This window comes from Rhinopithecus roxellana, chromosome 2 (assembly GCF_007565055.1).
Source record: "Rhinopithecus roxellana isolate Shanxi Qingling chromosome 2, ASM756505v1, whole genome shotgun sequence".
Classification (NCBI taxonomy): Eukaryota; Metazoa; Chordata; class Mammalia; order Primates; family Cercopithecidae; genus Rhinopithecus; species Rhinopithecus roxellana.
This window is the reverse complement of record NC_044550.1, coordinates 119,171,412-119,184,273: the sequence shown is the minus strand read 5'-3', so window position 1 is coordinate 119,184,273 and position 12,862 is coordinate 119,171,412. Positions and strand designations below refer to the sequence as shown.

At 33.6% G+C, this 12,862-nt stretch overlaps 1 protein-coding gene across 2 annotated transcripts in view; it reads right to left on the bottom strand.

The window, feature by feature from the left end:
- GLRA3 (glycine receptor alpha 3) overlaps positions 1–12,245 on the bottom strand; it is a 176,094-nt gene extending 163,849 nt beyond the window's left edge. Inside the window, exon 1 of one of the 2 annotated variants that reach the window (XM_030919270.1) lies at positions 12,160–12,245. In XM_030919270.1, the coding sequence (XP_030775130.1) occupies positions 12,160–12,230 (71 nt within the window). In that variant the 5' untranslated portion in view covers positions 12,231–12,245. The remainder of the gene's footprint in view (positions 1–12,159) is intronic. The other variant, XM_030919278.1, reaches the window with a different exon arrangement.
- Positions 12,246–12,862: the final 617 nt, after the last annotated feature.

Below are 12,862 nucleotides of genomic sequence, written 5' to 3'. Positions count from 1 at the left end.
AATATGATTATCTTACACTACTCTCTCTTTTTCTCACGTCCAATCAATGGACAAGTTTTTTTTTTTTTTTTTTTTTTTTTTTTTTTTTTTTTTTGGTCATTTCTCATTGCGTTTCCTTCTCTCTATTTTTGAAATCTGCTGTAGCATTGATCACGTACTATGCTCTCTGAAGCCAGTTTTGCCCCTCCCCAACAAACAACACATTTTCTTCACAGTTATCTATATTATTTCCCTTTTTTTCATTTGTGTTATTAAATTCTTGACATGCTTTTTTTTAAAAAAATTTAATTTTAATCTTGTGGGTACATAGCAGGTGTCTATATTTATGGTGTACATGAGATCTTTTGATATAGGCATGTGATGTGTAATAATCACATCATGTATAATGGGGTATCCACCCCTCAACTATTTCCATATTACTTCTTTAGTGGTATTTCTGAGATGATCTGACCATGCTCCTTTCCTACCTGCCACAGTCCTTTTTGCTTCAGTGAAGGTCTGAGTTCCACAAGGCAGAATGCATCTGGAGCCTCTGGACATCCTTTAGAGATGCTTCCAAGAAGTTCAGCATGCCACTTCTATTTACAATTTCTTGGCCAAAACTTGGCCACAGAAGTACATAAGCCTGCCAGGAAAACTGCAAAATCTTTAACATCTTGGAAGTGCCTTTAAAGAGAAGGCTTTTCTTTCTAATGGCTAAAAAGAAGCCAGAATGAATGAAAGCAGAGCATCTATCTTCTATCTCAAAGAAGCAATCCCACATTAAGGATGGCAAAACAGCAAGAGAGAAGGACTGGCAACCCTCTATTCCAGCCTTGAGCTGTTCAATTGCTTTTCTTGTCTTTTCTTTTCTTTCTTTTACTCTTAAGAAGATGAAAAATCTTTCTTAAACCAATGTTACTGCGCATTTTCTGTCACTCACAAATGAACCTAATCTGTACTAAAACAACAGTAAGAAGCTGGTCTGTTCATCCCTTATTTACTTTCTTGCCATTCAAAAGCCCTCTCTTCTGCTATACAATGAATTTTAGAAACAAAGATACATATCTGGCATTAAGGTTACTAATATATGTACTTTTTTGAGATGGAATCTTGCTCTGTTACCCAGGCTGGAGTGCAGTGGCACGATCTCAGCTCACCGCAACGTCCACCTCCCAGTCCAAGCAATTCTTCTGCCTCAGCCTCCCTAGTAGCTGGAATTACAGGTGTGCACCACAAAACCTGGCTAATTTTTGTATTTTTAGTAGAGATGGGGTTTTGTCATGTTGATCAGGTTGGCTGGTCTTGAAGCCCTGACCTCTAATGATCCACCCACCTCAGCCTCCCAAAGTGCTGAGATTACAGGAGTGAGCCAGTGAACCCGACCAAGGTTACTAATATTTAATTAAATAAGAAAGTATATATTTTCTGCTAAAGAGAGATCACCAGATTTTGACCATGTTAGTTTTAAAAAATTCTAGTTGGATAGAACAGATCTACACTTTACATTTTAAAAGTAGCATATTAAATATAATCACTCAGTCTATAGAAAGGTCACTCAGTTCTTCAAAGAGAGAACCAAGATCTAATCCTGAGTCTTATTTCTCCAAATTTCTTCTTATCTTCACATGGCACACAAGTGAATGAGGAGAGGCAATAGAATTCAAGAATAGTTAATCTAGAAAACATCTAAAATAAATGAGCTATTTCTTATAAAGGCATATATCTCATCCTTTTACTACTATGTTTTTAAATTTAATTCTGATTTTTCTCTAGGAATTTGAATTTTTTCATATGAATTAAGTGTAATCTTTGATGTGAGATTGTATTTATGATAACTATAAATATACCCACAGGGAATGGTATGCATTCACCCTTTTGAAATAGAGCAAAATTTTATGTTCACAGTTATCACTTAGGGGGAAATATTTAGACTACACATAAAACCTAATTCTCCAGTACAGTCTCAGGAGGCACCAGCAAAGGTCTATAGCAGAGTCAATGACTTTGATGATTCTCACCCTATTTAAGATTTGCAGCAAGAGAAATCCTAAATTTCAGAGATTTAAGGGGAAAAATATTTTAGAATCTTTTCAAGTGTTTTAAGGTCTTTACAAAGAAACAACATAAAGCAGAAGGAAGATTTCTAATAGTTCTATCTTTAATCCTCTGCTGCTTCTATTCTTACCAATAAATAAAACAGGAGGCAAGTTAAGGACACAGAGGTCCATTTATTTGTGCTAGACAGTAGGATACATAAAAAAAAGAAAGGTCTCTTGGTACTTTAATAGACTAAATGTAAGTCACTTCTTATAAAGGAATGATTTAATAACTGGTGGAAAATAGTACATATTAGATTGTTTTGTTATTAATAAGAAAGTAATTTATAAAGACAGATTTTCTCTAAGTTCTTGGGGTTAGGATTTCATTACACACTTCCATCTTTATCATTTATCAGAAATGTAATCACTTGTTTATAAAATCAAGAAAACTTATATCTCTCTTTTTTATTGGATGTTTGTCTCATTTAACCTACTAATAATTTAGTTTCTGTCTTTAAACTTCTGATAAGTAGAACAAACTGATTTTAAATGACGGAAATTAACAAAAACGTGTATGTTGACATCAATTGGATAAGTGAATACAGAATAGCTTATTAAAATATGTTCTTTCCTTACAATCAAGTGTGGACAATGAAAAATTTTGTGACAGAAAAATTATTATTTGAATAAACATTTGCTGATATTTTATAATTCCCTTGAAGAGTCATACAGATTTTCCTCAGCAGCCAGTCCTAACACAACAATACAGCATGGATTTATTTTGAAAGAAAACTTGAGGGCCCATGTGGAAATATCTCCATGAAGTTCACCATATTCTCCATTCCACATGGAAACTGTGGCCTGTGCCAACAATGCTTTTCCTGCCCATTCTAATTCCATCCTCTTTTCTGCCCATTCAAATTCCATCACCTGCTTAAGATTCATTTAATATTTTCTCCTTCTTTTTAAGGAATTTATACTCGTTTCCATTCCAGAACAAAAGGTTTTTTCTCAATATTTATTATTATTACTATTTTGGGTAGTTATTCATAATTATATTTTCAGTTATTATCAGCAAAGAATCATCATTCAACTACCTTTTATAGAGACTCATAGGATTAACACATAAATGTATGTAAACAAAGACATTAAAAGACAAATACAAATGTTCTGTGATACCAATGGTTCTCCATCTATCTAGAGAATTAGAAACTTATTAGAGATTTTGATCCCAGAACTCTGATAGGTGTAAAACTAGAAATTCAAATATGATACCTTGAGAACATGCATCATTTATTTGATTAATATTTAGTGTTGTCATTTAGTTATGCTTTCTCTTTTCAGTGCAAATATCTTTCCTAAACTAGATGATTACATCATACATTGATTTAATGATATGTCTTCTATATGAAATAGCAATTTTCTACAACTATTATGGTAGGAAGCATTATTTTAGTTGAAAATATTTAAGAAAAACCATCACACATGAAAGCTGACTACTGATGAAATAGCAGAGTTGGGAATTGTTTCCAAATAAGAACAAGTAAGGCATAGGTGAGTAAGAAAATGAAAATTTTTAGGATTTTTTTCTAGACATTTTTCTGTGAAAAGGAGAGATAAGATGCAAGTGGGGATATATATTACCACACACACATAAAATTAGGAATAAAGAAAAATAAGCTACACCAAATTCCTCATCGAATGTTCCCCTGAATGTTAGAAGCACAGAATGACAGCATAGTAATTTTGGCGATGCCTGGAGTTATTTATCTGAAATTGTTAATTTGCTTTTGAAAAGAAGAAATAGTGCTTCATACCAGAAATTAGTAAGCCCTTGCAGCATGTTAGACATTCTTTCAAGACCTGCAGATAGAACTGGGAATGTGTTTTGGTCCCTGCCCTCAAAAACTTCACAGTTTGAGCTAGACAGAGACAGTGGCAACAGTCCTGGGAAATGTGGCATTGGCACACAGACAAAGCATCCTCATCTAGACTTCAGGGAGACCAGAGGCTTCTTAGAGAATGTGAAATGAGTTAAAAAGGAATTAGCCAGGCAAAGAGATGGGATTCACATTTTTCTCCCAGTCATTCAATGGAGGACATTTGGGTAGTCATTTCATTGAGACTCAAATCACTTAACTTCTTGCAGGCTTCCACCTAAAGTATTAGATGATCAATCTGACACTCTCCCCCCACCACCCACAGAGAAGGCAAGCATTATTTGCTGGTGATTTCCTCACACCCTACTGCTCTAGTAATTACATCTATTTTCTTTTCATTAGTAGTATTTTACTGGTTGCCACAATTAGCTGCCAATCATATATTTTTAATTTTTTAGTAACATTACTGTGAGATTGTTGTACATATTTCCTAACTCCTGAACTGGAGAACATCCAGAGCTAATATCAAGACCAACTGTTGAAATCTTGCTTTATAACTAAAGGTTAACTTTAAGAAGTAATGTAAACTTTTTACATGTATTTGACATCAAAAACAAAGTCAGCAGAGTCTAAACCTAGTCAGCAGTGTATAGAAAAAAAATGACATAGAATTGAAAATATATCCAAGATTATTTTTAAAGGTATTTGAATAAAATTATGATATGACATTAGTAAGAGCAGCAGAGTCTACAGAGAAAGTCCAGTGGCTTCTTGAAACCATATGCATTTATGGAAAAATATACTGCTAAAGTTCTCTAATGCTTTTAAGACTAACTTATTTTACAGACTGTTTTACTTGTTTATTATAAAAAGCTATAAAGTCCTAGTAAAATTCAAAATAAATGAATACTTTTTTATGTATTTCTATGCCATGACCCAAAATTATAAGTTATATGGCCCTAGTCAAAGAAGCATCATAAAAGCATAGCAACCATTATAACAAGGGGTGGTATCATCCCAACGTGGGTGGGCAGAGGATTTTTTCTTGGAAGGATAAAAAGTCTTATTATTTTTATTTTTAAAATAAATATGTAGAGAGAGTACATAAGAAAATACATGATATATCTATGGTATTACAATTTCATGGAAGTCAGTTACAAAAAATGTCTATGAAAGGTGCCTTAGGCAATAATGAAAACAGTTGAGAAGTATACATTACATCACACAATACAAATGCTTTACACAATACAAATGCTTTACACAATACAAATTCAGTTTTTCATGGGTCAAAGAATCAAACCTTTCTCTTTTCCACTAGATGCTGCCAATTGTATCTGTTTTACAACCTCTTCTTGAAGTAGATAATATTTTCTAAGAAGACTGTTTGATCCTATAAACTTTATGAGATCTTAAACATAATACTTACTTTTTACTCCACATGATAACATAGACAATGAAATAGAATTCAAATCTAAAATCCTAGAAGGATGTGACAAACAGGGGATGTTATCTCAGTGCTTATGTATTATTTGTTGAGCATGCATGGCATTGAAATAAACATTATGGAGGTAAATCAAAGGTCAGAAATGATTCTATCCCCATGGGAGTTAAAATTTAGATACAGAGAGAAAACTTGCATGAAAATCTAAAACACAAATTGGAAACGGATATCACAGGTTCTCCTCTCCACAGTGATATAGTGTTAAAAGTTGGGGTTTTGTTTCCCCAGTACCTAACACAATGCTTTGCATGTAGCCATTGCTCCCTACATTATTATATAAGTTATAGAGATATTCAGGTCGAATGCCATGGGCTCTCTGAAACTAGAGAATCCAAACTTCATGCATGGAGTGCCTGCATGGAAAACATTATCATTTAAAACTATGGCTCAAATATAGGCACAATTTTTATGAACAGGAAGATCATCATACATGGAGAAAAACCCCCAAAGAACACAGAAACAAATATTTGTGGAGGTACATACAGGAAAAAGTAGTTGACTTTGTCTAGGAGAAAACAGAAGACATTTTAGTTTTTGCTAATTAAAAACAATAAATATTTTCCTTCTGAGTAAACAAGTCCTTATCACAGGGAATTTTAAAGTTTAAGGGATGACCACCTGTTGAAGGTGTTCGGAGATTCTAAAATTGAGTTAGAATATTGGATGGACTAGTTACCTCCGTTGTAAGCCCAATCATTCTGTGTTGGCAATGGTTGTATAATATTATCAGAAACATATCAGGGTTTGTCCATAATTCCTAATTGGTTATGACAAATGTTTGTATGCACTCATGGAGAATTCTTCATTGCTTACATCGGAAATCCTTCCAATCAGTAAGCTTTTTCCAGAGACCTTTAAATTTTATGCTATTCCTAATTGTACCACTGAGGTGATTGCTTCTGTGCATCGTGTTGCCTACAAGGTACTCCTAATACTTCCTCCTAAAAGCCTCTCTAGTAAGGAAAACATTTCAGAAATACGCTATGATGGAGCAGTATTGTTTTACCACTGTTTTCCCTTCTGATAACATCTCAGGATTTAAAACTCTATTTATTGAAAAAGTGTGTTGTTGCCATGCAGTTGTTAGAATAGCTTCATTGACTGTCACTGAACAGCTCATTCCGTTTATACACTGTCTGTTGCTAAACAGTTAGTTCTATCTTGGAATTTCTACCTTCACTCCAGAACCAGTTCTCTGGAGGAGTCAATCGTCTCTCTTGGCCATTTCCCCAAGCAAAATAAAGCCACAGGATATACCATCCACCTAATAAAAAAACAAAAAACTAAAACTCAAAAAATAAAAACCTTGTATTTCCACATATACATGTGCATACATATGAATTTGAGGTGAGTGGATCACGAGGTCAGGAGATAGAGATCATCCTGGCTAATATAGTGAAATCCTGTCGCTACCAGAGATACAAAAAATTTAGCTGGACATGGTGGTACGTTCCTGTAGTCCCAGCTACTCAGGAGACTGAGGCAGGAGAATCGCTTGAACTTGGGACGCAGAAGTTGCAGTGAGCTGAGATTGCACCACTGCACTCCAGCCTGGGCAACAGAGCGAGACTCTGTCTCAAACAACAACAACAAAAAAACCCTGTAAGTACTGCTAATGCAAGTATATAAATAATCATATAGAAAAGGGTAGGAGACAAGTTTGATGGGAAAATTAAGGCGGCTTTACTAGACGTGTTTCAGGATATAAGGAAAAGTAGATGATGTACCTTTTCCAAAATAATTCCCTGAAAATGTCCTGAGAAAACTTGGGTAAAGTGTGTTATCTGTAAATATGGACTAGTTTATTAGATTAGCTAAAATTAGAGAAATGCTAATATTAAGGTTCTCTTGATAGGTGATAGAAAGATATTAATATGTGCCATTAATAAGAACTGGCCCTTGAGATAAATAGCATAAAACTATGATAAATCTGTAACTTCATCATTTGGTTCTGATAAGTCTCATCAATACAGCTGAGCTCAGGGATCTTTGAGTACTTCTCCTTGTCCTACTCCAAGTGTTCTATCCTCATCATTGACAGATGTATTTTCCATTCTTTCTTTTCACCACAGTATGCTCACCTTTATAACCTTTTGTAAATTCATGCTCTGGCAATTAAATCTATGCAAATATCTGAATTCCCAGCTGATGGCAAGAAATCTAGCTTTTCTGCAAGCATCTTAACCTCAAAATACCCCAAACCAAATTCAATGTCTTCTTTTCTTCCAACTATGCAAATCCTCTACTATATTTCACTATTTCTTTTAAGAAACTACATTTTGAAGAAATATTCTCACAGTTTCCAATTCTAAAACAATCGGAATAAACTTTTATTCTAGTAGTTGTGCCATTGTTTCTTTACATAGCTCTTATATAGTTACTATCACCAATCCTATGACTAATTGTAATTTTGAGGTAAACATTACCTCTTAAGGAAAAGAACTGATAGGGATATTTTGAGTCAAGTTATAAAACTATTCCTGTAATGATGACTTCTCAGTTACAATTAAATTACTTGCTTCTAAGTTTTAGCCATATTTCATTGTGAAGCAATGCTGTGACTCCTCCATATTTTTGTAGTTTTATTCATGTAGCTAGCTCAATAGTTGTTGCTAGCAGAATACAGTTTTGAATCATTAACTGTAATTTCAACAGATTTTGACAGCCACCATTTCCCAATCACATACTATGTATCTGTATCATTCCTTTTGCATAGAATATTCCCTTTATATATCATTTTGCCCCTTGAACAAATATCTTACAAGGCCCACCACAAATACCAGGGCTTCTTGATAGTTTCGCTTCCTTATATTCCCTAAAATATTGCTATCTGTAATTGTTTCTTTTGTTGTTTGACCCTTTTCAGTTTATTCTAGACTCTAAGTTGCTAAATGGAAAAGGTAATATTTGTTCAACCATCCATAGCAAAATTGTGCTTAGCACAAAAATTTGTGCACAGAATTTCGTGAATAAATCTTGTTGAATTGCTTAATCTTATACAGTAAACACATAATTGCTGATTGGTTTGCCTCAGCATACAGTTGTGTGTTTAAAGGAAGAAAAACTATAAGGAAGAGGAAATATTTTTCAAGATGTTCTTTCAATTGGCAGCGCAAATTGCTCGAGGCATGGACTGGACTATGATTCTTCCATACTTGTGACAATTTATTGTTATTTTCAGAGAAAAAGGGAAGAATCACGTTATATATATCAAAGATTTTTTAAAAACTATATAGAATCTTGCTACACCTGCATGTAGTAAATCATAACAATAGTAAAAGTTTATTCCTAGAAATACAGCTTTCTTCAATATCTTACACAGAAAAATAGAGACAACATTAAATATTATTCCTCTCATCCTCCAAAAACATACCAACAGCAAAACCAGTAAGTTCCATGCTAAAATATTTTACTAAGGCTTTGAAGTAAACCAAGAAAATATTACATTTTTTATTGTTATAATATCTGAAATTCACACATTCAGGTTTTGACACAATGTGCCCTAATTTATTCAAGTAGCAATCCTGTGTTGATATCAACATGTAAAGATGAAAATTTAAATGATATGGCAAGAAAGTAATCAACTTAAATGAAATATTTTTGGCTGTTTCCCTGCTTTTGGAAGTTGTTCTGTAAGCTCTTCATAATGATCACTTATCTGCATTTCAAAGAAAGCTGAACACTGATGTTTTGTTCTTTATTTTATTAATACGATAACTAAAATCCAAAAGTCATAGAAGAATTATTTCATAAAATAGCAATATCCAAAGCAAGTATGAAAGTTTTAGAAACTTTTTTGCAAATATTTTGTAAATATTTTTCTGCTGCTTTTGCCTTAATAATGCTTATTTACTAAAGTATGGATGATACTTTAGTGCTTTTAAAAACATAAAAGCACTAAAGTATCATCTGTAGTTTTATAAAAATATGCTAGAAATACTAAAAATTTGTATATTATGATAACATTGCACTGATCAAATTGTGTACTAGTAGGCAATAGAAACTCTCATACATTACTGATGTAAGTGTAAAAACATACAACTACTTTGGAATACTGGCAGTATCTACTAAAGTTAAACACAGCCATGCCTATGTTATGCTTAGCAATTCCCCTTCTAGAGAAAGTCTTGGACCTTAACTTCATGATCCCAAAATGCATACATGTATTCACCACAAAAGATGTTCAAAGATATTCACAGCAGTACTAACAAACCCTAAGAAATACCCAAATACTCATCAACAGGATAATAGGAAAGTTAATTATGATGTATTCATATAATGGTTGGTACCTGCAACAATATGGTTAAATCACATAAACATAAGGCATATAAAAATAAAGCAGACTCAGAGTAATTATATAAAATTCTAAAATGGAAAAAAAACACATTTATTATATGAGTGAGGAGAGTGATTTACCTTTGACCAAGGTAGTGCCTTGGAAAGGATTATGGTGGAGGAAGAGGGTGGGGTGGGTGCTTCTGTGACAGTCACACTTCTACTTGTTGAACTGTAGTCTCTTCACTTAGGTGTGTTCCCTTTGTAAAACTTTATCTAGAGGAAAATGTATTATTCGTGCACTTTTCTCTGTGTATATTGTATCTCAAAAATATGTTTTTTAAAAATCTTCAAAGCCTATGAAATAAAAAGTCTGTACCAGTAAATTATCTACTTATAAATATCTGTGGTTTCTGGTTGTTGTTGCCTCCAAATTGCCCTGGTAAGCTGTTTTCAAATTTAAAAATATGTTCGGAATTAATACCATGACTTTCTTTTGTCTTTATCTTTTTTCTTGTTTCCTCTGTGCTCAACACATCAGGGTTAGAATTAGAGAGTAAAGAATCATTTCCATGAAGACATTTATTTTACAAAATATTTCCAGTAGAGGGAGCTTCCTTTTTTTCCACAGGAAATTCTGTTTTGGGTGTCATCACTAAAAGTGAAAATGCTTAATTTTTTACATATAATTAAAGTTCTTCATAGAGTGATAACCCACTCTCATCTAAGAGTAGTCATGGATAGATAAAAATTTATTTGATTTATGAAAGGAGAAAGAAAAACTTGATGAAGAATATAAGTTAAGAAGTAAACTTTTGTATATGTCTTTTCAAAGAATTACATTTTTGCGCTACTCATAAAATTTATTTCTAACTACAATTATTTAAGATTAATGAAGATAAATTCTTATAATCACAGTCATCCATTTGAAATACTTTTCATAGCTTTTAACACAATTGAACAAAAATCAGAGAATCTAGTGATGAAAATTATTTATCTCAGAACATGTTTTAACAAATATCATAGTGAATTGCCATTATACAAATTTAACCTCATTGACCAAAACATTTTGGTTTCTGACTTTAGATCCTAAATCTAAGTATCTATCAACTAAGCTAATCTGATTTCTTTGAAAAAATGCATTTTACCATCTAAGCCATGAAGAAATATATTACAGGGAAATTATCAATTTATATTTTAAGATGAAGTTTGTACTCCTTTACATAAAAATTTCATAAATATAAAAGCTCCATATACTTTGCTTTAATTATTACAAATACAATTTCTGACAATAATAAAGTTACAAAAATTTACTAGATCATATGAAAATGATTTTCATTGAAAATATTTTGGTTAAAAATAGTTGAATTTCTTATTTTGGGAAAAAATCAATAATTTCAGAAATAATAACCATCACAATCAGTTTCTATTCTATATAAGCAAACCAAAAAAATTTAAGTTTCTATAAGGTAGTTTGAGATACACTACTGGTTTTTTTAAGGTAGCCCAAAGATGAAAAATTGCCATAACCATAAAGAATATTTACATACTCCTAATAGAAATCAGTATACATATAACTTGGTTACTGTAGTTATTTGACTTCAATCCTCCTTTGAAAAACTTGCAAGCCATAAAAATGGAAATCCTATGGTAATTAATTGTAATAGTAAAATAAAATTTATATTGATGGGTTAAAATTCTATGTGAGCAGTACCTTATCTTTACACATTCATTAAGAACAGGGTAAGATTATCTGATCCTTTGCCTAGTTCTCTTACACTCTTTAAATTATTTTTTAAGCCTGCCAAATATGACAGGATTATGATAAGAAAATGACGTTATAGAACAATTTCATAGTTTAATGGCTTTGTTGTAATATTACTTTCATCAAGAAGATTATTCCTGACATAGAACATATCTAATAATGTATTTATGATTTTGCTTTCATGTATTACCTGAACTAGGTCATTAGAAAATAGTACTTTCAAGGCCCTTATTTTGATTCATTTAACTTAACCTTTGCATATACCAACAATGTTTGGAGTTTCTCTCATCAGTAAATGACTGTCTTCTATACTTCTGCATTTAAGAAAGTAATGTCTCATTTCTAAATAGTAAATGTTTTGTAACTTTCAAAAAGAGAGTAACACCCAAATTATATAATTCACTTAGAAAAGGGGAACTTTAAAAGCAATTTGAGAAGGAAAACGTAGGCTTTTGAAATAATTTGTATTTTTTTTTCTCAGCTGCAAATAACTCAAGATGCCAGTTGCTAAAATGCACTAATTAATGAAAAAGCAAATGAGTAGGTCTCAGTAGATAGACAGCTAGATAATTTAGATAGACAGCAATACTATTAAATTGATTGTTTCAACAAGTCAATATAGAATTGCAAATTTCCCGGTTTCATCAATAACAAGTGGTTGTAACGTAATACACAGGCTTAATGAGTTCTCCAACTGTTAAATCCAAGCGGACTCACCTGAGTAACAGTGCTGCTTCCCAGAAGTAAAATCCCGAAACTAATGTCCGAAAGTGTCTCACGTGGGCCATGATACGGAGAGATATTCACGATCCTGAAAATAGTCTTATCCAAGGCATGGGGAACCAGAAAGACAGAATGAAAACGTGCAATCTAACCCCGCATGGTGTTGGTGTAGACTGATGCTTGGGAAGCTTCAGCACCTTAGACAGCTCCCTGCAGTATGCGGACCCCTTCTCAGCATTGAGCGGAAGGGGAGAGTCACAGGGTTATAAATGCGCAGGTGATTTTTAGAGTGAAATTACAAAAATGAATGAGATGAAATGTCTGAAGTGCCTAGGTGCTGGGCAACAATTCTCTAAAGCTCCAGCAGCAAAGGAAGAATGTTCGTCCTTCCCTGACTGAGACCCAGGATTGGAGGAAGAAGAGCAGCAACAGCCGGAAAGAGGATGCCTCTCCACCTGCTACAAGCGCCGCCCGCCGGAATCCCGCTCTCCACCTTGGGCTAAAACCCGAGACCTGGAGCGCGGCAAAGGGAAGGGGGGGGGTGGGGCCGGACGACCCGTCCTGCTGGCCAATCACGACTGCACAGCGGGACGGAGTGACAGGCCACTTACGACGGTAGGCGGGGCTTAGCATTTCACCCTTTAACAAATCCCAAACAAACCAAAAGGCGACTGGAGCGAGGTGGGCGGAAAAAGCC